The 25,388-nt window shown below is 41.8% G+C and overlaps 1 protein-coding gene across 1 annotated transcript in view; it reads right to left on the reverse strand.

Annotated features, from left to right (window-relative positions):
- DAPP1 (dual adaptor of phosphotyrosine and 3-phosphoinositides 1) overlaps positions 1–25,388 on the reverse strand; it is a 46,816-nt gene that overhangs the window by 13,264 nt on the left and 8,164 nt on the right. Inside the window, exons 2-3 of the mRNA XM_019552998.1 lie at positions 7,596–7,718; positions 4,273–4,406 (exon numbers count right to left, since the gene is read on the reverse strand). Of these exons, the coding sequence (XP_019408543.1) occupies positions 4,273–4,406; positions 7,596–7,718 (257 nt within the window). The remainder of the gene's footprint in view (positions 1–4,272; positions 4,407–7,595; positions 7,719–25,388) is intronic.

Consider the following 25,388-nt stretch of genomic DNA (forward strand, 5'->3'; position numbering starts at 1 on the left):
CAAAATAAACTTACAGTGATTGCTGACTTATTAAACCATGAGATCACTTATGTTTTTCAAAGGGGAGAGATGGAAAAAAGAGTATTTGAAGTAATTAACTGACATCTGATCACACAAACATGGGAGCCTGTAAATGTGATATTCAATTTGATATAGGTCTAAGGTCATTGTCAGTTTAATTCTCCCTAAGCATATGGAAAAATACTTTAGTGTTTAAAAGGGACAGGATCAAAAGGCTGTATGTAGAAATTGCTCTAAATTGTATTGCCTTGAAAAGGGAGTAAATTTCCCATGTTTCCCATATTTCACAGAAGATGAGAGGTCTGCTACAGAACTGCACACACAGTTTAAAGCATTTTGTTAAAATGATAGCCTTTATTAATATTCTGTAGGATTTTCCTGAACAGAAGATTTTTGTTGAGTCTTTCACCCTTTAACCAGTACCAAGACTGTGGTGGGGGTTTTTTCTGGTATATTTCTCTACTTTCCAAGGAATTAGAGTACTCTGGAGACTGACAAAACAGGAAATATTAGTATGTCCCTATGTTCTTAGAAGTTTCAGTCAATTAAAGTGAACTTGGTTTTCATATCAAGCGTGTCTGGTTAATGACTCAAAGTTTCTATGTAGCTTTAAAAACATTGCAGTTGAAAACTAGGAAGGAAAGCAACCAATAGGTAAGAATAATCTCCTGCCTATGTCAGTATGGTAAGAAGATAAATATGATAGTATATTACTTCTACCATTGTTATTGAAAACAGCCTTTATAACTGGATCAGCTCTTCTGTTCAAGAAACCTTATAGTAGATACTAACCTGCATTACATTTTTATTATTATCTGAAGTACCCAAGCAGGTGCACATGTTTCAACCCTGGTGTAAAACCAGCATGAATGCACACAGCTGTTTGATGTGACTAATGGAGATTTAGATAAATTAAACTAAAGAACAGCATGAAAGAATTCCCAGCATCACCTGCAAAACTTTGCTGGATCAGGACTTCGGGATTCTTCAACCAGAGATTTCAGAAAGCCTTGCAAATTCAGTCAGGATTCATTTTATTCAACAGATGGATAACTGAGTGGCTAAATGACTTGCCTGAAGTCTCATGAGTCAGTGGTAGTGTGATATGAATTTCCTTGACTCCGCAGGATGCCCTAGTTGAGCTATATTAGAAATGTGCTCCAGTCCATAAACATGAGCACTGGGCACTTCACAAGAGCTCCAGACTAGTTACAGGCACTGTAACATGGCAAAACTAGATATTCATATAACATTACAAAGCTGTCAACACGATAAAGGCTTTGAAATGGAGCCATTTCTCAGTTCATAAATGGTTTTTTGTGTTTTTTCAAAATGCTTATCTGAAGCAGAAGAAGGTTAACATTTTTCATGTCCTCAATCTTCCTGGCATTAAAAAATAATTTGCTGAAAAAAATGGGTGTTGGTAAATGGAAAGGTCTTCCATTCCAGCGACAAACAGAAAAATTTGATAATGCTAATGTACCACCAAGTTTTATATTTAATATAACCCCTCCATTTTACATTAATAAATATTTTGCCCACAATGTTAGGAATAATCCCCAAAACTACCTTTCTTTCCTAGTAACCTTGACCTTAGCCTGAGAACCATGGTCTTTTTTGTGTGATGTGATCTCTTTCAGAGCTCTCTTATTATTGGTAACACATTTTTAAATTGTACTGTTATAGATCTATTGAAAATAATTTATATTTCATCTCATTCTCAGTTTATTGATAACCATGTGTTTATGAAGTCTTGTCTAGAACCAAGCAAGAGGACAAAATTATCAAGGGTCCTTCTTTTTCAGTCTTTCTGCTGAGCTGACCTTTTTTCATTTATCATGCATAAACATAAAAAAAAAGATTATATAACTACCGACCACTAATGCCTGAGCCAAAGTTCTCATGTTCCCTGTTACTGGATGGCAAAATGGATTGTGTGCCAGGAGACCTGGATTCTGTTTCTGGCTCTCTCACTGACCTATCACTTATTTAATCTCTTTGTCTAGTGACACTTCTGTATAATGGCTAACTATTACAGTTCTGTGAGCAAGCTGCTTAAATAGACCAGCTCTTACAACCTGCTTAGTGAAATCAATGGGAGATTTTGGGGGACTTTGATGGAAGCAGGACTGTACCCTTTCTCTAAACAAGCTATTACCTCACAGGCTTTACAAGGTTTTGAGCCCCCTCTATGTAAAGCCAGAGTTCGTCAGCTGCTAACTCATTCTTCCTGTACATTGCTGCATATAGGAAAGTAAAGTGGAAGGTGACACGCTCCTTGATATGATGCCCACTACCTATTTCCAACTGATAGCTTTGTCTGACTCAGACAGATGAAAGGTGTTTCACAGACCTGGCAGAATCTGATTAGGGGGCCATTAGCTAAGCAGCAGGCACATCCTTCAGCAGTTGGGATCCAGCTCCCAGAGATCATATAACACCAGCCCCTTACTTACTAATAGATGTAACACATGGAGTGTGAAGGAGGGGAAAAATCATAATTGTCTATATAACTTCTGAAGTATCTGAAGGGTAATCTAGTGGGTATATTTCTGACTTCAGGAAAAAAATCTCATAATCCAAACTATTTATTTAGCTTAAAACACACCCATCCTCAGTATTTCTGGACTACATCGTATCTCATGGTATGGTAACATATAACATAACCTTTTAGGCATAGGAAATATCTAGAAGTGTTTTAGTGCTAATTTACCATTTTATATGCTAGCACAGTAATTACAAAAGCAAGTAATAATTTGGGCATCCACCTGGTGATCTGCATGTACAATTACCACTCTTCCACAAACCAGGTACTTGCATATATTGTTAAACACTTAATAGTAAGCTTTTGTCTCTGAGTTATTACCATTCTTCCACTTTTGGCCTTATAAATGTTAACTTATCCTTGATATATCACTGGGAGTTTGGTAGATATTAGCTTTATTATGGCTATGATTTACTCACAACAGGGAAGACCTGCTCAATGTCACGGAGTTGACAGAAAGCCAGGATTAGAACTCAGGAGGGCCACGGACCTAACACCATGTTCTTAGCACTAGATCACAGTCCTTTCTTTCTCTTGGGAGGCTTTAAATTTCATCAGTACAAGTGAATTAGTTCTTAATCTGCTGATTCAAGTAGCTGCTTATCTGTTGCAATGCTCTGTGGTTTTAAATAACCAATTGGCTTAAGAAATACTAAAAGAAATATCCAGGGTATAGGGACAATACATTAGCAAGCCAGCTGTTTTATTCCAGTGTGAGTAGAGAAGAGTACAGGGCATACCAACTGCAGGGAAGGGGAGGAAACCATTTGGATTTCTAAGTAGGAAACAGCAGAAATATACACTTCCAGCATGCCATCCTCTACTTTGAGCCCATGCTTCCAGATCCATGTTCCTCTAAGATCATTCCAAAATATTTTGGGCATCACTGTTGTTTTTAACCCTTTATTCCATACCCTTACAAAAATCAAACAAATTTGTTATTTTTAAGTCTTGTTGTTGCCGACAAATGCAGGTTCTGAAATGCTCACTGTGGATTAAGACTGTGCTACTTACTGTCAGGAATTAGAAAACAATTTTTTTATCAAAACATGTACTGTGTACACAAATTATTAGGCACGTGTATAACAGGCACAGATAGTGAACATCATCGTCTCTCACCCAGGGCCAATTCTGGTCTCGGGAGCACTATTATAAATCAGAATCAAGTCTGATAATAATAAAATTACTGATATCAAGTCTTGTGACATAAATTGCTGATAAGAACAATTTCTATAAATCTTTACTACAACCCTTAACTCTTTCAAACCTGTTGGAGATACTTGCTGAATTCTAGCAGATACAGTTATCCATTGCTTCATAAAGCCAGGGGTCTCTTTACTCCAAGGTACTTTAAAGCTGTTTTAATACAAAATGGACACAACTCTGCTTAAGATTAGAAGAACAACTCTGTTTAAGAATTGGATATGCCCAGTGACCTAAGAGGTTTTGTCTTATTCTGGCAAAACCATACCCTGCTAATGCTAGGTCTGTGTTTAAATTAAGCATACTATTTCTGGAAGGAATATTTCCCTCAGGTACATTTAATATTGGTAAACAAAATAATTGATAAAAAAGAAAATCTGATCAATAGATGAATTTGAGGAAGGGGTTAAGTAAAAATATTTCTGATTTTAACACAGTGTGTTCACTAAAATCTTCTTTTATCCCTTTACATAAGCACATACACAAACACACACGTTATTTACCTGTTTCACTTCCAATTAAAGGCTGGTTTGCAAAATGGTTGACTAAATCTTTCACACTAGAAAACTCATTAAAGCCAAACTTGAATGCAGACCTCACGTATTCCACATGGAAGTGTTTGACAGAATCTCTTGCTCTAAAAGGAGAAAGACAATTGTCCAGAAAGGAAAGATTTGAAAATAAACAACAGATCTGAGGGCAAAACTCAGAAGCTCATACCAAAAAAACATGGGAGTTTAGATACCTAAATGCTTTTGTGGGCTTTGTCTTTGTTGCTTTGCTTTTACCCAACCCATGTTATTTGAAGACCCCCAAAGCTTACAAATGCTGGGCCTGATTTCCAAATCCCACGGACTTCAGTTGGAGCTGTAGGAGATTGACACTTCTGAAGGTCAGTCCAATTAATTTAGACTCGGTAGGGTAAACATCATCACTATTCTAGAGATGAACAGGCAGTGAAGGCACAGAAAGATTACGTGACTGGAACTAAGTCATATTGTGAGTTAGTGAGAAAGCTGAGACTAAAAGTCAGTCATTTTGACTTGCAGTCCTCTGTTCCAGCCAACATGATACTTGTTAGTAGTGTTGTTAACTCTTAAAACAGGAACATAAGCCTAGCAAGGGCCTCTTGGGCAATCTAGTCTGATGTGTTGCATAAGCACGCACACATTTACCCAGGGAAGATGTGGCCTCTTTACTTATTTTTCAGAGATCCCTCTAAATCTCATTGAAATCACTTCCTGTAATTTTTTAAAATTAGGCCACCTATATTTAGGCACCTAAAAAGGATTTTAAGAGTCTAACTTTAGGCATCCAGGTTTCAGAGTTTTAGCCTACTATTTAAATGTGCTGCCAAAAGCTCCAGTCAAATTCAGGACCCTGCTCTGCCAGGTATTGTACAGATGCATGCACAAGCTAAAGAGCTATATTCCAGTCTTGCTTTCCTGGGTAGATGTTTATTTATCTGTAAGCAACAAAGCAGTAAATATATAAGGAATTAATATGTGGCAGCTAATAAGGAACCACTGTCAACATAAGGAGCACAGGCATGAGTACTGTATTTTCTCACATACAACATGCACCTTTCCACAAAAATCACCCATGGAAAATTGTGGTGTGTATGTTAAGCAGAGCAGCTGATTTTCTGACCAGGATAGAAGCTCCCCAGTTTGATTCTTGCTTTGCAGTACAGTAGATGTGACATTACTATTTAGGCAGCTGAGGGAGTCAATTGACTTAATTAGTCCATTTTTCTTCGCTCCATAGGTGTTAACAATAGTCTATCCTTTTTAATGGTCTCAGTGTTCCACTAATCAAGCTAACCTTTCTTAGGGCAATGTTGCTGTCTTCTAGCTGCTCCTGGTTTCATATTTCATAGCCCTGGAACCTTCTTAGCAATTTTCAAAATCAAAGATCCATCCATGGAGACTAGTCTTCAGCAGCAACTAGGGTTTCAGCTTTTGTTAAGTAGGAAAAGGAGGGCAGGCCAGCTGAAGATTAGATTCTGTCTCTGCCTTCTACAGCCATAACTCAAGAAAAAAATCTTCATTCTGCCTTTCAAAAACAAGGTGTGTATTATATTCTGGGACATGCTGTATGTGAGAAAATATGGCATTTATTTTGTTAAAGCTAACATTGTTAATGGTTGTCTTAGCACCCAAGACATTCTGGAGAACCTTCAGCAAAGAAGGCTGATGATGGTGGGGATAGGGAGCAGGGGAATTTTCATTGTGGAAAATTACAATGCTAGCATACTTTACTAAGTCTTTTAAAAATAAGAAGCCACACTCAAAGCATAACTGGCTTCTTTGTGGTGTGCATTTAAGCCTTTTGTGCCCCACTTAGGTGGCTAAAACTACCCTTTGCCTTAGTCACTCCCCAGAAAACCTGTGTAAACCATGGGCTGACAGCCTACTTGTACATAAGCTTCTCGCTACCCTGAGATCATGTTTCTATTCTTTCAGCTAATTTCACAAGAAATAAAGTGTGGCAATGAGAGTTGCCACTACTTGATGTCTTAGTTCCTCTTTAAAGTTAACTGGAGGAAATTCAGGACATGTGTTGTCATGCTCACTGGCTTCAGATTGCAAATGTCAATCAAAATCCCAAGGGATATCTGAGCATAGTTTCATGCTAAAACAACCCCGTAATGATGTCTGATAAAGTTACAGGTGTGGGTGTAGAGAGTAGGGAGTTGAATAAAAGCCACAGAAAGTGTTCATGAAAAAAGGCCAGAAATACCCAGTAATGCCCAAAATAGTGCTTTCTTTGAAAAAATATTTGAATAAAATGAAAACTTTTAATTTTGTGACAAAAGCATGTGTTTTGTAACAGACAAATCTAGTAGCCAGCATTTTTATTTTGCTTGTCATTTTTTAATGAAAAACCTAATACATTTGTTTTAAAATAAAAATGTTTTTTCCCCTACTTTTTCCCAGTTTTATTAGGGGAATGAATGAACAATGAGTCTTTTAAATTAATGTTGCTGAAAAACTGAACAATACCAAAGAAAACACTTTGCGGGGGGGGACATTCATTTCTTTAACAAAATGTTTTTTGTCAAAAAATTCTGACAAATTTTCAATCAGCTCTGTGGAAATACCAGATAATTCACAGCATGGAAGAAGACAGAATCATGTCAGGCTGTTTAAAAACAAACACTGAATATGATCTGATTTTGTATTTTTCCCATTAAATCTTTTTTTTTTAAATCCAGATAAAGCATCATCATCTTTGGACTCTGTGAGTAAGAATAAATTAAGCAAAGAAAGGAATTAAACAGAACGAGGTAGACAAGGTTCTTTGGGTAAATCTGATATATTTTGTTAGTTGGTCTAATAAAAGATACAGATTCACCCAAAGAACCTTGTCTGTCCATGTCCTTAGACCAACATGGCTACAACCTGTGCCCCTTAAACTGAATGAGTCACTCTAGTATGTACTCTGGTTTCAGTTTCTATATTTTAGAAGGTGCGTATTGAGGAATTTTCCTGAGATGAAGCGTTTCTTTTTCTCCCTCACAATCCAAAAAACTTTAGCAATAAGATCAATGATTTGCTGTTTTTATGAAGTAGATGTTTATAAAGTGTTTTTTTTCTTTCATTGCATTTTTTTGGCCTTATTTTTCGTATTTCCCTAATGTGTAGCGAGGCCTTGCTCAGGGACCTACTGCACTGAAAACTGTTCATACTAGTCAATTTTTCTTAAATAAGCACAATGTTATAATACAGTTTATCCTATAGTTTATCTTGTATTTATAACAACGTATGCAAATAGTAGAAGTGTAGGTTCAGATAAATTGCATTCACTTTTCTCCATACTGTACCTTACAGAAAGGGAGTACAGGTTAGGCTTCTCATTACTTTTCCTTAAGAGATAGCTTCCATCACATCCATTGGAAAGAAGCAGTGCTTCTGCTGCATGACGGGTGAGATTATCATGGTACCAGCTAGTAAGAAAAAAAACATTAAAGATTCACTCATTTTGTCTGGCATCTGGTGAGTTGTGGAGCCATAATAACTCCACAGCGAAGATTATAATCAGGTCTCAAGTCTTAAAAATTTCACACTTTCTCTCTCTCTCACATGGTGTGAAGAAAAACTCCTTTTGGCCTGGGATCTTTCTCAAGAGAAGAATCTCTTTGGAAAACTTGAAATAAATGGCTTAGCCACTTTGAGTGAAATTTTAATACTGTTCTGACCTTTGGAATGGAAAAGTATAACCTTTATCATTTGATTAGCTGAAAAACGAGCTTGGTTTTAGATTGCTAACCTTTTTTTGCAGGTAAGCCTAATGGGGAACTAACACACAGTTCTAGTGTGAAGCCCAAAGTGTCATAACTGTAGAATCACACGATTCCCTCTGCTGAGTGATACCAATGATAGCAAACTGCAGCATGTTAGGCCAAAAATCCAAATAATTTCAACATCTTATCCCAAATAGGGCCTTCAGATACCCTGGTAAATGACTCAGAGTAGGGCAAAATAAAAGTTCTCCCCTGCTTTCTACAGGTGCTTCCTGCACATCTACACATTTTTTTTTATTAGAAATCCACCCAGAATTTAATGACTTTTTCACCTGCACTGACTTTCTCTCATGAGGACTCACTAGCAGAATAATGCCAGCACCAGATTTCTTGAATATCCAGTGTTTCCATTTTGGAAAATAAATCTCCACACTTTGGGTGCAGGCTTTAATCAAAGTAGATTTGTAGAAAAACCTAGAATGACCCACTTACACTGGGAGCAATAGTTTCCATCTAAAGGTGTCAGGCATACAATACTTTACAAAAGCAGGGCTGTGCACCCTGATGAATTTATTACTATTGACTAGGACATAGGACAGGCTGGACAAACAATTGCAATGTAAATATATGTAAATCCACAGGCTAGTCTGTCACTCCATTGATGTTAACCCAATGCTGGCAGCCCAGATGCAGGTAAGCCATTTTAACACTGTGTCATTTGACTGTGTTCTGAACAGGCCTAAAAAAGCTCGCTGTTACCTCCGCTGCACTACAAGGCTCCCATCATAGAACAGAACTAGTAGTAGGAACCATGAAAAATTTTCATAACATTTCTTCTTAGTGTAAATAGGGTCATAGGGGAACAAAGGCTGTATTCATCTGGTAAGGGTGTGAAGCAGAGAAGATTCTCTGGAAAAAGTCAGTAATGATCTGGTAGTACTGCATTCCACAGTCACTGGATGCAAGTAATACCTAAGAGTATTTATTCTGAGCAAGAACCCCAAACACATTTTCATTTTATTTTTTCAGTTTGTAAATGTGTCTATGTGCCAGCATTTTTGTGTACTGTATAACGACTTTCTCCCTGGGACTGCTTAGTCAGAAGCTAAGTGAAGATCCCTCACTCCCTTCCTTTTTAGATAGAATAGGCGGTTTAACAGGCACTCTTTCAGAAAATGAATTTTAAAAAATCTTCAAGATAGGCTCCCTCAAGATATTTATGAACAGCTTATTGGTTACTGTGTCAACTGCAACAGTCTGAATGTAATTTGCATAACTAAAAAAACCAATTATATAAAAAAAAACACCAATTATATAAAAATACATGTTTTCAGTGGAAAGAAGTCTATACAATTGTAAGGTCTGTCTGCTGTTTTTCTAAATCTGTATTTCCTGGTGTACATTGTAGTATACTTCCTCTTTTGGGTAAATGTTTCATGCAACATGTACTATTTGTAGCCAAAGGCAATGGCATTAAGAAATCCCCTCTAAGTTAACACAGTTCTGGCAACTCAGTTTATGTCTAAACACAAAGATCAATAGATCTGTCTTGATAAACCTCCTCAGTGGAAGAAGCAGAACATTTTGCAGGGATGAAGAAAAAGAGTAATGCCATTTAAAACAAAAGTTCTGTGGTCATGTTTCAGTCAGGATGCTGAAACCTCCAGCACCAATCCAGCAAAGCCCCTAACTTTTAAAAACATGAATAATCCATTTGATTCTCCCATTGGGAAGAAAGTCTGTGGCTTCCTGGCTTAGTTTCTGGTGAAGAGTATCAAAGAACTGGGTAAATAAGAATAACCTTGGGTTCAGCACAAAAGGCACAGATCTAAAAACCCAGTGTACCGGAGACTGTAAAAGTTACTGCACCTAAGTATGAAAAATAATAATTTGTACAGAATCTTGTCTGAAAAACTGGGTGGCAGAAGATTGAAAAGCCAGTATCTGTCAAGCGGAACTGTGCACCAGTTAACAAATTACCGGTGATAACACGAGTGTCTTAAAGGACAACAAGAGATTAAAAGGGGGATTTTGAGTACAAATTGACTTACCATTATGAGCTACCAAGTTCTTAGACCAAATTTTGCTCTCCGCTCCACTAGTGATTGATATAGTTTAGTTTTTAGCCCAGCTTAAAAGAAAGCAGAAGTTGGACCACAGCATTTTTGTGCATTTGTGATATAGGCTGTCGCCAAGCTGATATGTAAAACTCATTCAACAGTGCAAATGACTATTATATACAGCCTCTTAATGGACATTTCATACTGTAAATTGAAATCTAGTTAAGAAACTAAACCCAATTAGGTAATATCTCCTTCATAAAAATACTTCAGAATTTTACACCCTATGGAAGACTAGACCTCTATGAAACTTAGTGGAGACAGAAACTTAACACTGCCAAGACTACTTTAGGTGTAAGACCTGTTCCAAGAACTGTCTACACAGTAAAAAATAAAGCATAATGAACATTTAAAGATCAACGTGTCATCCTTTAAAACACCTGTTAGCCAAAACTGGCTTGGTTACTAAACACCAAAGTAACAAAACAGTCTAAGGTCAGATTTGTGTCGTTCCAATACCATAATGACAAAATCAGCACAAATACCTATCTCAAACCAAGCTACAACAAAGGTCAAAACTATTTTGTGAAATTTAATATAAAACACAGGTTGTTCCAAAGAATTTCATAAAATGACAATTTTCATAATGAAGTCAGAGTAAAAATGTCATTCATATTTAAAGTATTCACTCTTTTAAAAAAATGATCTTTTAAAAGTCTTCTTTTAAATTGAAAATTTTATGATTTCAATGAAAAATGAACCACCTTTATTTTCAAACATAATAAATGAAATAGGAATTGGACCACTATCAAAAACTGAAAATGAAATGGAAAAAACAGATTTGTTGCAATGTATTTTCTACTCTTTGCTGAAAATGTTCTCACATCTTTGACTATTTTCCTTAACAATGTTTTTTTACAGGTGAATGTATACAGAGATGTGGATAAATAAATTAGCTCCTGCTACTGTGAAGGGGTCAGCCCTCGCTCCATCATCGTGCCTCGGGAGGACCTCCTACTCTAGGACCCCAGGGTTCTGCTATAGATGTGGGGAGCCAGGGCATGTGGCTCAGGAGTGCACCCAGCCTGAGAATCCTGAATTGGTATTTGAAAGGTTAAAAGGGTGGTAGGCGGTGGGAAATGGGGAAGGGGCAGAGCAGTGGAGTCAGCTCTGCTCCAGACCCAGACAGACTCCTGCACATTACCCTCAGTAAATTCACTGCCAAAGGAGCTAGTGGGACCCCATGCAGAGGTCCCTGTGACGGTGAATGGTCGCCCGTGCTGGGCCATTCTAGACAGTGGGTCCCAGGTTACCATCCTGTTTGAATCCTTCTATGAGAAACATCTGAGACACTTGCCTTTGCTTCCCCTTATGGGGCTGGGACTTTGTGGCTTAAGCCAAGAACAGTATCCCTACAGGGGTTATGTGAACATGAGACAAAATGCCTGCTGAAATAGCTAGGGTGGAGGAAGAAGTGTCAACCATCGCTCGAGTATGCTCTGATCTGGGGTAGATGAAAGGGGCCCACTCTCATTGGGACCAATCCAGCCTTTTCCAGGTTCTCGCTTGCTACTGTAAACAACAGGCTGGCCCAGGTTACCAACAATGGTTGACGATGCATGCCTTGTGCTCAGAGGCGTATGACTGATGGGAGCATAGAGAGCTGTGGGGTCACCCTGAGGTTGTGGGGACCCTGCAGTTCCCTGGAGCAAAGCCCCAGTGAGTCCCTGCCCAGGGCCAATGGGCTTTGCCTACTGTATGTAATTGGATTGAGAGGGATGAAAAGAATAAGCTGCTGGTGGTGGAGATCCCCACTGCGAGAGAGAGACCCAGTGCACTGAGGGTTCCTGATGGCGTGATCAAGACAAAAGGGCTCAACCAAGACCCAGTTACAGTGATAGTGGTTAACCCAACCTTGAAAGATATTGTGGTCCACCTGGGACAGAAGGTGGCCTTGATAAAGGAAGCTGAAGTGGTGAGCCCTGAGCAGGAGGGAAACCCCCCCCCCTCCAATTGACTCTTCAAGGTTCTTTTTCAGGAACACCCCAGTGCCCAAAGCCTGTAAAACTTGGCTCAGGGACAAATTCAGGGCTCAAGCCCATGTTTTCTCCCCACATGACTGGGATGTAAGGGAGGCTAAGGGGGTAGAGCATCACATTTGTCTGAGGAACCCACAACCCTTTTGTGAAAGGTCTTGGCACATTCCCTTCACTGAGATGGGGGAAGTAAGATGTCATCTACAGGAGCTCATGGACCACCACATCATCACGGAATCTAAGAGCCCTTATGCCTCTCCCATTGTGATTGTGCGGAAGAAGAATGGCTAACTCTGTATGTGTATTGATTACCAGACTTTGAACACCCGGATCGTCACTGATCAATACACTGTCCCATGGGTGCAGGAGGCTTTGGACTGTTTAATAGGAAGCAAATGGTTTTTGGTACTAGACCTCTGCAGCGACTACTACCAGATACCTCTTCAGGAAGAAGACAAAGAGAAGACTGCTTTTATTTGTCCCTTGGGATTCTATCAGTTTGAGCGAATGCCCCAAGGGATATCTGGGGCTCCCACCACCTTCCAGTGACAAATGGAGAAGGTGGTTGGGGATATGCATATGACCCAAGTACTGATTTATTTAGATGACATTATTGTTTTTGGAAAGACCCTGGAGGAACACAAAGAGCGGCTACTCCAGATACTCAATCGGCTGGAGATTGCTGGACTTAAGTTGGCCGTTGACAAATGTAAGTTCTGCCAGGCCTCTGTGAAGTACGTCGGACATATTGTATCACAGGAAGGGGTCAGTACCGATCCAGAGAAAGTAAGTGCTGTGACCACCTGGCCTCGACCCAAGAACTTTAGGGAATTGAAAAGGTTCGTGGGATTTGCGGGTTTCTATCAGCGATTCGCTAAAGACTACGCTACAATAACTGGACCTTTAAATGCCCTGACTCGCGGACACCAGGTGGGAAGGCCACCCCACAAGAAGGGGCAAGACAATGTCTTAAATGGGCTCACTGCAACACGAAGTCCCACAGAGCCTTTTGGTCCTCGGTGGGACTCATGGTGTGAAGATGCCGTCCAAGAGGTGATCCGGCGCTTGACTCAGCCACTTGTGCTGGCATATGTTGGCCCCAACCGCCCTTTTATTTTGCACATGGATGCCTGTCAGGACTGGGGGCTGTACTTTACCAGGAACATAATTGACACTGGTGACCAGTGGCTTTTGCCAGGAAGGGATAGTCACCCAGTAAGACGCGCTACCCGGTACATAAGCTTGAATTCCTGGCCCTCAAGTGGGCCATCACTGAGAAATTCCAGGACTGTCTATATGGAACCACCTTCCAGGTGTGGACAGACTATAGTCCCCTTACCTATGTGCTCACCAGCACTAAGTTGGATGCGACCAGCCAACGTTGGATTGCGGCATTAGCCAACTACACCTTCAGCCTGCACTATCAAGAGGGACAAAAGAATGTGGATGCTGATGCCCTGTCTCGACAACTCCCCAGCAACCCCAGGAGTGTTTGGAGCCCTGAGACCGTGAAGATCATTTGCGACCTGCAGCTACAAGACTCTGTGGGGATAAGGGAAAGTACTGTTTGCATGGCTGAGTTGTTGGGGTTGCCCCCTGAGGGGATCCCACAGGCCTGGGTTCAGTACACCATGCTGATGCCCTCCTCACTGCCCCAGGTCACAGACACAGAATGGCGGACAGCACAAGAACAGGACCTGGATGTGCAAGAGGTGCTGCGTGCCCAGAGATCAGGGAATACTCACTCCGCAACCCTTAGTAATGCTACCCCAGCAGCCCACCTCCTGTTGAGGGAGTGGGAAAGGCTTCACTTGTTTGATGGAGTGCCACATTGGGAGGTGCAAGACCCAGAAGTATGGAAATATTGGCAGCTGTTCCTCTCTTGGAAATATAAGGCCCTTGCATTACAGGCCTTACATGATGACTTTGGGCACATGGGGGTGGAGTGCACCCTGGCGCTAGCCCGTGAGCGGTTCTTTTGGCCCAAAATGGGTGAAGACATAAGGACTAAATGCTCAAACTGTGATAAATGTGTGTGGAGGAAGACCCTGCCCATTCAAACTGCTTATCTATACATCATCTAGAGTTCAAAACCCATGGAGCTCACGTGCATGGATTTCCTAGCCATAGAAGGGGAGGGACACTGAAAAGGGAATGTGCTGGTTGTGACAGACCACTTCACCCAATATGCCCAGGCCTTCCCTACATAAGATCAAGCAGAAAGAACAGTTGCCAAAGTACTGTGGGAAAAGTACTTCTCCGCGTTTGGGCTGCTCGCAAGAATCCATTCCAATCAAGGGCAAGATTTTGAGCACCGGTTGTTGCATGAAGTACTGACAGTGGCTGGCATAAAGAAATCGAAGACTACACCCTACCATCCCCAAGGGGATCCCCAACCTGAGTGCTTCACTCGCACTGTCTTGAACATGCTGGGTACCCTCCAGAACAGAACAGAAGGCCGCATGGAGCCAGCATATAGCATACCTGGTGTATACCTACAACTCCACTAGGAATGATGCAATGGGAGTCAGTCCATATTTACTCATGTTCAGGAGGGAGCCCTGGTTACCCATAGATTTGTGCTTTGGGGTAGAAAGAGTCTATCAACAACATTTGACTCATGGTCAATATGTACAACAGCTTCGGGACCATCTGCATCATGCGTACTGACTGGCAGCCGAAACTGCTAGAAGAAACCAGCAATGCCATAAGCGGTTTTATGATGCTCGAGTTTGTAAGCAAATGTTACAAGAAGGAGACCGGGCGCTGCTACGAAACCCGGGGCTAACTGGGAGACACGAAATCACTAATCAGTGGTAGGCTGAACCCAATACAGTGGTGCAACAACTGAGTATATGAGATCTCCCCTGAGTCTGGACCGGGCCAAAGTCACGTGGTCAACCAGAACCTCCTGCTGCCTATTGGCAAATTGATGGGGCCCCCTCAGTCCAAGATAGAGCCACAAGAAGAGAGGCCTAGATCTCCTTGTAGAAGGATGCCTCACGCCACCCAGCCAGCAGTTGTACCTGCAGCTCCGTCAGAGGACTCGGACTCTGACTGGTGGTACCCTACTGACTTTCACCCAAGCTTAGGACCTGCCACTCCTCAGGGCAAAGGGGAGGCGGGGACTGCTGCTTGTGGGGCCCCGCCTGGTGAGACCAAAGGAGAAAACATCCCCATTTCTTTACCTGCCAGTGGGGCAGACTCTTCAAGTGAGAGGAAACCTGAGTCGCAGGGGCCCTCGTGGAGTCCTGCCCCAGACCACACCCCACGGCCAAGGCGGGAGCTTTGGCCAGTCAGCTGCTTCACCTACCATGCCCTGGAGGTACCAGAGGAGGTCTTCGTCACTGCCCCTTGGGTCCAGTAGTCCCCCAGGCTGAGGCCTGTGCTTCACCAGGGACAGCAAAGAGTTCCATGGGGGAGGATGTGACGGGCTGGCTGGCAGTGACCTAGCCCAGGTGTTTTGAAAGGGCAAAAGATGATTGGAGGACTTGGGATTCCCTTTCTGCAGCAATCGGGCCCCAGAGACTCACCCTCCGTGTCCCCTGATTGGCTCCTTGGGTCACCTGGAGGGGGATAAAATGGGCAGTGCGGGTGACTCAGGAGAGACCAGTGAGGGACTACAAGGAAGGAGCTTCAAAGAGCTGGCAAGAGCTGGGCCAGCAGGGCAGGAACAGGTTGTCCCAGAAGTACCTGAAGGAGTGGGACCTGCAGGCAGCAGCTGGACTCTCCCATTGGGAGCTCCCACTGGGCTCCAGGATCCCCTATGAGAGGCTGTGGCCAGCAGGAGAGGTTCCCCCAGTTTCAGGAAGGATATGAGCAGTGACCTGAGAGGTTCCCAGCTCTCATTCCAGCTCCTCCAATAAGAGGTCAGGCAGCTTGACATGAAGCTGGGGCTCCTGGAAGGTCAAGACCCCTTGCAGCTTGGCATAGCACTAGCACTGGTGGTAGTGTGGTAGAGTTTCTGCCTGCTATGTAGGAGATCTGAATTCAAGTCCCAGTGGGGGTGACTTGGGGTGAGTGACGTAGCAGAGAGAAATCCTTGTTGCTGTGGAAAGGGGTCATTGTGTTTTCCCTCTTCCAGGCACCTAGGCCCTATATTCCTTGTTGTTTGACATTTTGTATTTTGTGCCTTTTATATTTCACCAACCCATATTGTCTGTTCTGCTGTTTGTGTTTTATATTTTGTTAACCCTGTCTTTTGTCAATGATTGTAAATGTCTAACCTTTGTTGAATCCTGCCCACTCAGGGCATTGTAGTGTCCCCTATACCCCCTGGTTTATGCCTGTTATGTTCCCAGTACTGTTCTCTCATTAAAAGGTATATGGTTAAGGCCCCATTGGTGGTCTGGCTCTGCTCTATAGGGGGAGGAGAGTCCCTACAACTCCCATAGCACTTGTGCACCTGCTTTGATCCCTTCAATTGGAGAGAGAGTACCTCTTGGAGTACCACCCGGGTTACACTACCCAAACTACTCTGTCACACTTAGCTTCACAGATTCATAGACTATAAGGGGCTGGAAGGGACCTTGCAAGATCATGAGGTCCAGCCCCCCTGCACTAAGCAGGAAAGACAACTGGGGTCAGGTGACCCCAGCAAGGTGACTGTCCAAGTCTCCTCTTGAGGATTTCCAGGGTGGGTGACTGCATCAGCTCTGGAGGGACCCTATTCCACAGTCTGCACACCCTAGCTGTGAAGAAGCTTTTCCTGGTGTTAAGTTTGAAACGGTCTTCCAGGTGTTTGTGGCCATTACTTGACGTTTTCCCCAAAGGTGCCTTGGAGAGCAGTTGTTTGCCGAGCCCATGATGTATTCCCCTGATGCAGTGGTAAGCTGGTACTAAGTCCCATCTCAGCCTTCTCTTTTTAAGGCTGAAGAGACCCAAGCCCCTCAGCCTTTCCTCATATGGCTTGCCTTGCAAGTCTCTGATCATACGAGTGGCTCTTCTTTGGACTCTCTCAAGTTTTTCCACATCCTTGTTGACATGCAGCACCCAGAACTGGATGCAGTACTCCAGCTGTGGTCTCACCAATGCTGAGCGAAGTGGAAGAATCGCTTCCTTGGTTTTTCTTGAGATGCATTGGTTGATGCATGCCAGTGTGTTGTCTGCCCTGCTGACTACAGCATCCCACTGACAGCTCATGTTCATACTATGGTCTATTATTGTCCCTAGGTCCCTTTCAGTCCTGGTGCTAGTCAGTTTGGCACCACCAAGTCTATAAATATGTTGGAGATTGTTCAACCCCAGATGGAGCGCTTTACACTTCTCAATGTTGAACTTCATCTGGTTCTGATCCACCCAATTTGCCAGCCTATCCAGGTCCACCTGTATCTGTAGCCTATTTCTGAGTGTGACCACGCTCCTCTATAACTTGGTGTTGTCCACAAACTTGGCCAGTGAGCTTTTCATCCCTACATCCAAATAATTGATAAAGATGTTGAAAAGCACTGGACGAAGCCTGGACCCCTGAGGGACACCACCGACCACTTCTTGCCAAGAAAACACAGATCCATTCATGAGAACTCTCTGGGTCCTTCCCTACAGCCAGCTTCCTACCCACCTAACTGTGGGTAGGAAGAGAACAGGCTTAAGAGAACAGGCTCCTTCTCCGTGTTCAGAGATAATTAGATAAACTTAAAATGTATTATATTGACACAACCAGAGGCATTAACTAATATTTTCAGCACCCTTGGAAACAGAGGCAAAGCTGGCATGTGAGATAGTGGGACAGAGGGGCTCTAGGCTCCAGCAGCTATAGTCTTGTCAGCATAGAGCACCAGGAGTAGCCAGGACCCACTAGCCAGGGAGTATAGACAGAGGGACTGAAGGGTACTGCCAAAAGCCATGCCAAGCAATGATATAAAACACCAAATTCAGCAGTAGGATTAACTCCTTGGCTGCAGGCTCCCTCTCCTCCCATCCCCCTTTTTGCTCCAGGGTCTCAAACCCTACTGCCTCCTGGTTCCTGGCCACTTCTGCTTCTTACATGCTGCTGGAAGCCATAGCTGCCAAAGGCTTGAGTCCCCCAACTCTGTTTTAGTGCCCCTACTTAGTCAGCACCAGGTCTGTCTCCTTTGCCCACCACCAGTTATACTACTGGACTCGCCCCTGAAGTGATCACTCCAAAGATATCACTTCAAGGGCTTGTCTTTTGCCTATAGCTTATACTTGGAAAACAACATTTTTAAGGCTCACCAGTAAATCAAGTATCTGCATGAATAAAACACAAAGAAGGCTTATAATTAGCCAGTTTTGTGTACAAATAGATTATATGATCTTTTAGACTTAGTAACTGAGCTCAAAAATGTATGCAAAAGGACTACATTTGTCTCTTAAAGGATGCTGGATCTCCCTTTCCTCCAATCAGAAGTGTGGCTGTTCAAAAGGTCAGAATTATTCTCAGTACAAACTAGCTATAAAACGTATCTGGCAATAAAGTTCTATTTACCGCTGTTAGTCCTGGTCATCAGTTTGCATGGATAGCTTATGTGTGACCCTAGCCACAGGGCAGCCCATTGTAAAAGGGTTGTAAAAGGTATTTGACCTACTATAATGTTATTTGAACAATGAATAGAAAAATTTTGATATTAAATGAATAGTTAAAACATTACTTTTTAAAAACTCATCCTTTATATTATATTGTTAATATACTTATATTGTCAGGAGCCTTAATTATATACCGTTGTGCTGGACACTGTACAAAGTCAAGAACGACTGTCATCTCCGCACAATTTTTGTCACAAGTTAAAGCTCATTAAATCATCCTGTATCAATCCAGAGAGCCATCAAACTACCATTATTGCTTAAAAACACAAATAATTACCAGCTTGACTCATGCACCTCTAACAAAACTTCCCAGTAACTGGCTGGCATACTTCCAGATAGATTACTGTAAGATTGAATCTTACCTGGAAAATACTATAAAATACTCAAATTTAGCAATAACTTTTAAATCAATGCCTTAATTTTGAAAGTTAAAAGACAGCATAAAATAAAGTCATGATTATCTAATAATATACTCATTATAACCCTGTCTACCAACAAGAGTACAGTTCTTTAATTATGTATTGAAGCAAAGCTGTTTGGCTTTGATTGTAGTATATCATGCTAGAAGATCTGGATCAATAGATCTTTACACTGGGCAGTATTCAACTTTAACTTAATTTCAGTTTTCACTCTAAGTAATGCCTGAGAGAGATGACTGACTTCAAGCCAAGTTGTCAAACTTAAGAAGGGCCCCAGGATGGATATGGATACGCAGGGCCAGCAGCGGCGGCAGTGGGTCCAGTGGCAACAGGTCTGTGTTTACGCAGTGGCTTGGATCTGGGGTTAGGCAGTGGGTCCATAGCCAGTGACAGGAGTTGGGTCATAGCAGGGCAAATGAGGGCTGTATTTTCACAGTTCTTGCTTGCCTTCCCTGCCACTAAAAGCTATGTCCATCAGGGCCTAGGGACCCTACATTCTATGGCAGGCCATAGGTCGTTAGCCCCACCCCAATTTCCTTTAGCCCACTGGACTACCAATGAGCTGGATGGTACAGTTCTGTAGGCTGGATCTGGTCTGTAGGCCAATTATCTGACACCCCTGATTTTGAGAATCCCATCCACTCTAGTGACTTTTTAAATACAGGAAAGATTGGGGAAAGCCTTGGAAGGAAACAATGTGTATGTGAAAACAGTGCATCTTTGCCCATTGATTATTTAAAATAAGTATTGTTAATGATGTCAGGAAGATATTAATAGTGCTTCTAGGGTGCAGACAGAAGGTATGTTTTTTGTATGATTGGCCCCTGAAAGCACTGTACAGCTGTGCCATGACACACATGCACAGCTTCTAAGTGTTTTTAAAGTGGCTGATCATGCAACAAATTAACCCTCATCAAATGAGGGATCAGATGAAGGGGCTCCAATTTAAAGCACTCCTGCACTTCCTGCTGACAGCCCTGGAGCTGGCAGCAGGGGCAGGGCTGGAGGTGAGAGGCAGCTCCTCAGCTACAGGCAGGCACGATTCTACCCCCAACCCAACAAGTGAATGTCTGTTGGGTCAGGGGGGCACTCTAACTCATGGTGCTTTATGTAAAGCACCATGGGTTAGAGTGGGGGCCTTCATGTCTGTCAGCAGCCGTAGTTTTATATACAAGTAAAATGAAAAGACTATAGTTATTTTTAAAATACCTCTTTCTTCGATTCCATCGTTAAATCGCCTACAAAGGATTCTAGTTCTTTACTTTCTCTGACTACATTTACTTTCATGTTACATAATATGTGTCTCAGTTTGTGTCGTAGGGTATTTTATCTTGCATTATATATCCTCCCAAGATTCTTCCAGGGGATTCATGTTCCCCCAAGCATTACCACTGCTTTACTCAGACTGAATAGGAAAAAAAGAAGGAAGGGACCTTCAGAGGCAACTAAGTCAATCCTCCACCCCAACGCAGGGTCAGCTATAACTAAACTGTTCCTAACAGATGTTTCTTTAATCTGCTCATAATGAGCAAAATCTAAAGAGATGTTTTGGGTGTGTGTATTAAGGCTGAATTCATCATTAATCTGAATTCATCATTCACTATGGATTTGGTCTGTCCAAAAAAACCAAACAAACTAGCTAACTTCATTAAGTTTGAACCCATTAAACCCATTTGTTCCCCCCACCCCCAAAAGAAAAACTTTGCTTTAGCCAATGACAACATTGGATTCCTTTCCTTAAAGCTATATTTTTCTTATTGCTTCTTCTATTACAACTTAATAGGGTTGCATGTACAAACGGTGACATTTTGCTTGCAAAGGTAATTAGTTAACTCCACAGTAAACATCTCACATAAATACACCCCCAGTAAATGTACCATTTTTCTCTAAACTTTTGGAGGAAGTTTATGGACATCTCTGGGAGAAAAAAAAATGATTTATTGAAGAGCGTTCTGTGTATGGGAGCTTGGCTGGGCCCCTGATCTGGGGTCTTTGAGAAGAATGAAAGGGAACAAAGACTCCTTTCAATGCAAACCCAGCTGGCCAGTGATGACGGAGCCAAGTAAATTCTTGGACCTTTGAAAAATAATCAACCTCCCCCTTAGGTAAGAACATTGCACCCTTTAGCCATTGGCAACCTTAGGATGGACAAACTTAGGTTAATCCTTTTCTCAGCACTCAGTATATAATTTATTGGCCAGTAAATAGAAACTCATCTGTTTTTATTGTGAGGATAAAATATAGTAAAATACCTGTATGGAACATGGAAGAGACTTTACTTCCAACATGCTTCAATTGTTTGAAACAATATTGATTACAGCAAAGGTTATGTCTGGAAATCAGATAGGGCCCTTCTTGCAAAAATATTCTCACTGTCCCATGTTTTTGTCCTTTTCAAAAGATATGATCTAAGCAATTATACTGTATGGAGAGAAAATAGTTGCAAACCAGAACATCCACATATTTTCCTATCCTAAAAAGTTAGGCATCATTAGGTTTCTTAGACATTCATACGGTAGTATCATAATTCATCGAGTAACTTCTCATTATCATAGAATCATAGAAAATTAGGGTTGGAAGGGACCTCAGGAGGTCTCCTAATTCAACCCTCTGCCCAAAGGAGGACCATCCCCAACTATATCACCCCGGTCAAGGCTTTGTCTACCCAGATCTTAAAAACCTCTTTGTGTAGCCTGTTCCAGCACTTTACTGTCCTCTTAGTGAGAAAGATATTAAGAAAAATCTAACGTAAACTCCCCTTGCTGCAACTTGAGACCATTGCTCCTTGTTCTATTATCTGCCACCACTGAGAACAGTTAACACCTTCCTCTTTGTAATCACCCTTTAGGTAGTTGAAGGCTGTTATTAAATCCACTTTCAATCTTCTCTTCACCGGATTCAGTAAGTCCCATTCTCTGGTCTCTTCTCATAAGTCATGTTCCCCAGACACCATTTTCATTGCCCTCTGCTGGATTCTCTCCAATCTGTCCACATCCTTTCTGTAGTGAGGGGCCCAAAACTGGACATGGTACTTCAGATTTGGCCTTACCAGTGCCAAATACAGAGGAATAATCATTTCCCTGGATCTGCTGGCAACGCTTCTACTAATGCAGCCTAGTATGCTGCTAGCCTTCTTTGCAATGAGGGCACCCTGTTGGCTCATATTTAGCTTATTGTCCACTGTAACCCCCAGGTCCTTTTTTACAGAGCTGCTACTTAGCCAGTCAGTACCCAGCCTGTACTAGTGCATGGGATTGTTCTGTCCTAAATTCAGAACTTTGCACTTGTTCTTATCAAACTTCATAAGATTTATTTTGGTTCAATCCTCCAATTTGTCTAGGTCTTCCTGAACCTGAGCCCTAACCTCCAGTATATCTACTACTCCCTGCAGGTTGGTGTCATCTGCAAATTTGCTGAGGGTGTACTCCAGCCCAACTTCCAGATTGTTGAAGTAGATATTGAACAAAACTGGCCTTAGGACTGGCCCCTGGGGCACTCCACTTGATTGATACCGGCTGCTAACTAAACATAGAGCCGTTGACTACTATCCTCTGAGCCTGATGGTCCAGCCAGTTTTCTGTCTACCTTACAGTGCATTCATTCAAACTGTACTTCCTTAGCTGCTTGTAAGAATGTTGTGGTGACCCACATCAAAAGCCTTGCTAAAATCAAGACATATCGCATCCACTGATCTCTTCACATCCATGGAGCCAGTTGTCTCATCATAGAAAGCAACCAGGTTGGTCAGGCATGACTTGCCCTTCGTGAACTCATGCTGACTTCTTTTCCTTCACGTGCTTAGAAATGGATTCCTTAAGGACATGCTCCACAGTTTTTCCAGGGACTGGGATGAGGATGATCAGTCGGTAGTCCCCTGGATCCTCCTTCTTCCCTTCCTTAAAGATGGGCACTGTATTTTCCCTTTTCCCATAGTTCAGGACCTCTTCCGACTGCCATGGGTTTTCAAAGATAATGGCCAACAGTTCTGCAATCACGTTGGCCAAGTCCCTCAGCCCCTTCACATGTCCAGCTCCATGGACTTGTACATGTTCTGCTTTTCTAAATTGTCTCTAATCTGTTTTTTTTGCTACTGTCAGTTGCTCCCCTCCTTCCCAAACTGTGCTTCCAGGTGCAGTATTCTGGAAGCTGGCCTTGTCTGTGAAAACTGAGGTAAAAAAGACTTTGACAACTTCAGCCTTTTCTGCATCCTCTGTTATTAGGTTGCCCCCCACATTCAGTAAGGAACCCACACTTTCCCTGATCTTCCTCCTGTTGCTGACATACTTGTCAAAACCTTTCTTGTTACTCTTCATGTCCCTTGCTAACTGCAACTCCAGCTGTGGTTTGGCCTTCCTGATTTCAGCTCTTCATGGCCAAGCAATACTTTTATACTCCTCCCTAGCTGTTTGTCCAAGTTTCCCCTTCTTGTAAGCTTCCTTTTTGTGTTTTAGCTCATTGAAGAGTTCACTGCTCAGCCACACTGGTCTTCTGTCATATTTGCTAGTCTTCTGCCATATTTGCTAGTCTTCCTGCTTATCAGATGTTTAAAGCAGGCAGTGGCCATACTTTTAGGTAGGGGGTTTTCAGTGGGGATAAAACCATGATACGATAGACCCCCGTTTTATGCATATTCAACTTGCCTGAGTCTTGCATTTACACGAATTAATATTAACACCCAAGCAAAAAAATACACCTCGAGACGTGCTTCATTCGCGTATATACACATACATATGTGAATGCCTTACGAGATGTGCAGACTGAGTCAAATGGAGTTAGGTGCAGCTTGGGTTCCCAAGCAGGATTCTGGAGGTTCGCTCAGTCTCAGTGTTGCCATTGTGGTAGCAGCATATGTTTACAATATGTTTTTATAACAATACATGAAGTATTGGTTGAAAAAGGTTTTATTTTGGTACCTTTGGTGTCATAAATGTGAGGTCTAAGGAATGCACTTTTCTATTATTTCCTATGGGAAAATTCACCTTGAGTCGCGTGAATTCAACATATGCAAGGATTCTCAGGAACGCAATGTATGCGTAAGTCAGGGTTCGACTGTATCTGGAATTCAATGCCAGAGCCTCTACTGCCTGAGCTGAAAGAATGAACTTTATTAACTAAGATTAGCAGACCTCTGTATGTGACCTCACCATCTCCAGTGGGGAACTACCTCACAATAAGTGTGTGTGAGCTGGACATGACTCCCATGAGGACTTTTTTTTTCTCGTTAGGTGAGAGATCCCAGCTTTATGCTCTAAAACGGAGTATGAATGAAACTTAAGTGTGGCATGTCCTCCTTCCTTCTCTCACCTACTCTAATGCTGGGCCAAGATCTCTCTAATCCATGATCCAGAATTCTCTCTTCCATCCCTCACCTAGAATACCTGATCCACTTAAGTGAATGAGAAAGATTTTCACTGTAGCAGATTGTATTGGCCCAATCAATTATTTTACCATGAAAAGTAATTGCAATGTGGCATCACTGGGTACTGTATTTATTATCTCTGTGATTTCTGGATCAAATGCACTGAATAATCAGTTAAAATCAGATTTTTTTACTTGCCAAACCTCAAAACTACAACTAGCACCTGAAAGCCAAATTGTGTTCTTTCAGCCTCATATATTAATAAAAATAAGGATTCCTTAAGCAGAATAGTTATGAACTCTGTGGATGGCATTTCAAGGGAATCTACCTTATTCTCCCTTACCTGCATGGACACTCCAGAGAGAAAAATAAAAAAAAATGTTAGCAAGTAAGCATGAAATGAATGCCCAAAAAGAATTTATCATTTGAATAAGAAAGTGCTTACACAGACATTTTTTCAGAGCAAAACCACACTTTAAGGGCAGCTCCTCCTCCATCTCCCTGTCCTGCTACCAAGAAGTAAAAAAAGGTAAGAAAAAAAATAACTGAAGTGAATTTATCTCACCTTAAAGTCCTATGCTCATGTTCTTTAGCTGTATTCTTCCTTTACTTCAGTTTATTTATACCCTGTCCTCTTCCAGCTTTCACTTCTATTTTCTCAATTCCTCCTTCTCTTTATATCTTATTCCATTCTCTTTACTTGTAATTTAGACCTCATCTGTTTATGAACTAGTAATCTACTGTTGTCTAGGCACATGTATACATGAGGGTTAAAGAGGGCACATTGGCCATTTTATCCAGTTTTAATCACCCTAATGTCTGAATAAATTCCAAGATATCATCACAGCACAAAGTTCTGACCATGTTCTAGTGTCCTTCCCTGTTCTTCTAAAATATTTAGCAACTTTATTGTTCAGCCCAACAAAATACTATTGAGGCGGGGAAGGAAAATG

The sequence above is a fragment of the Crocodylus porosus genome, unplaced genomic scaffold (genome assembly GCF_001723895.1).
Source record: "Crocodylus porosus isolate Cpor-Errol unplaced genomic scaffold, CroPor_comp1, whole genome shotgun sequence".
Classification (NCBI taxonomy): Eukaryota; Metazoa; Chordata; order Crocodylia; family Crocodylidae; genus Crocodylus; species Crocodylus porosus.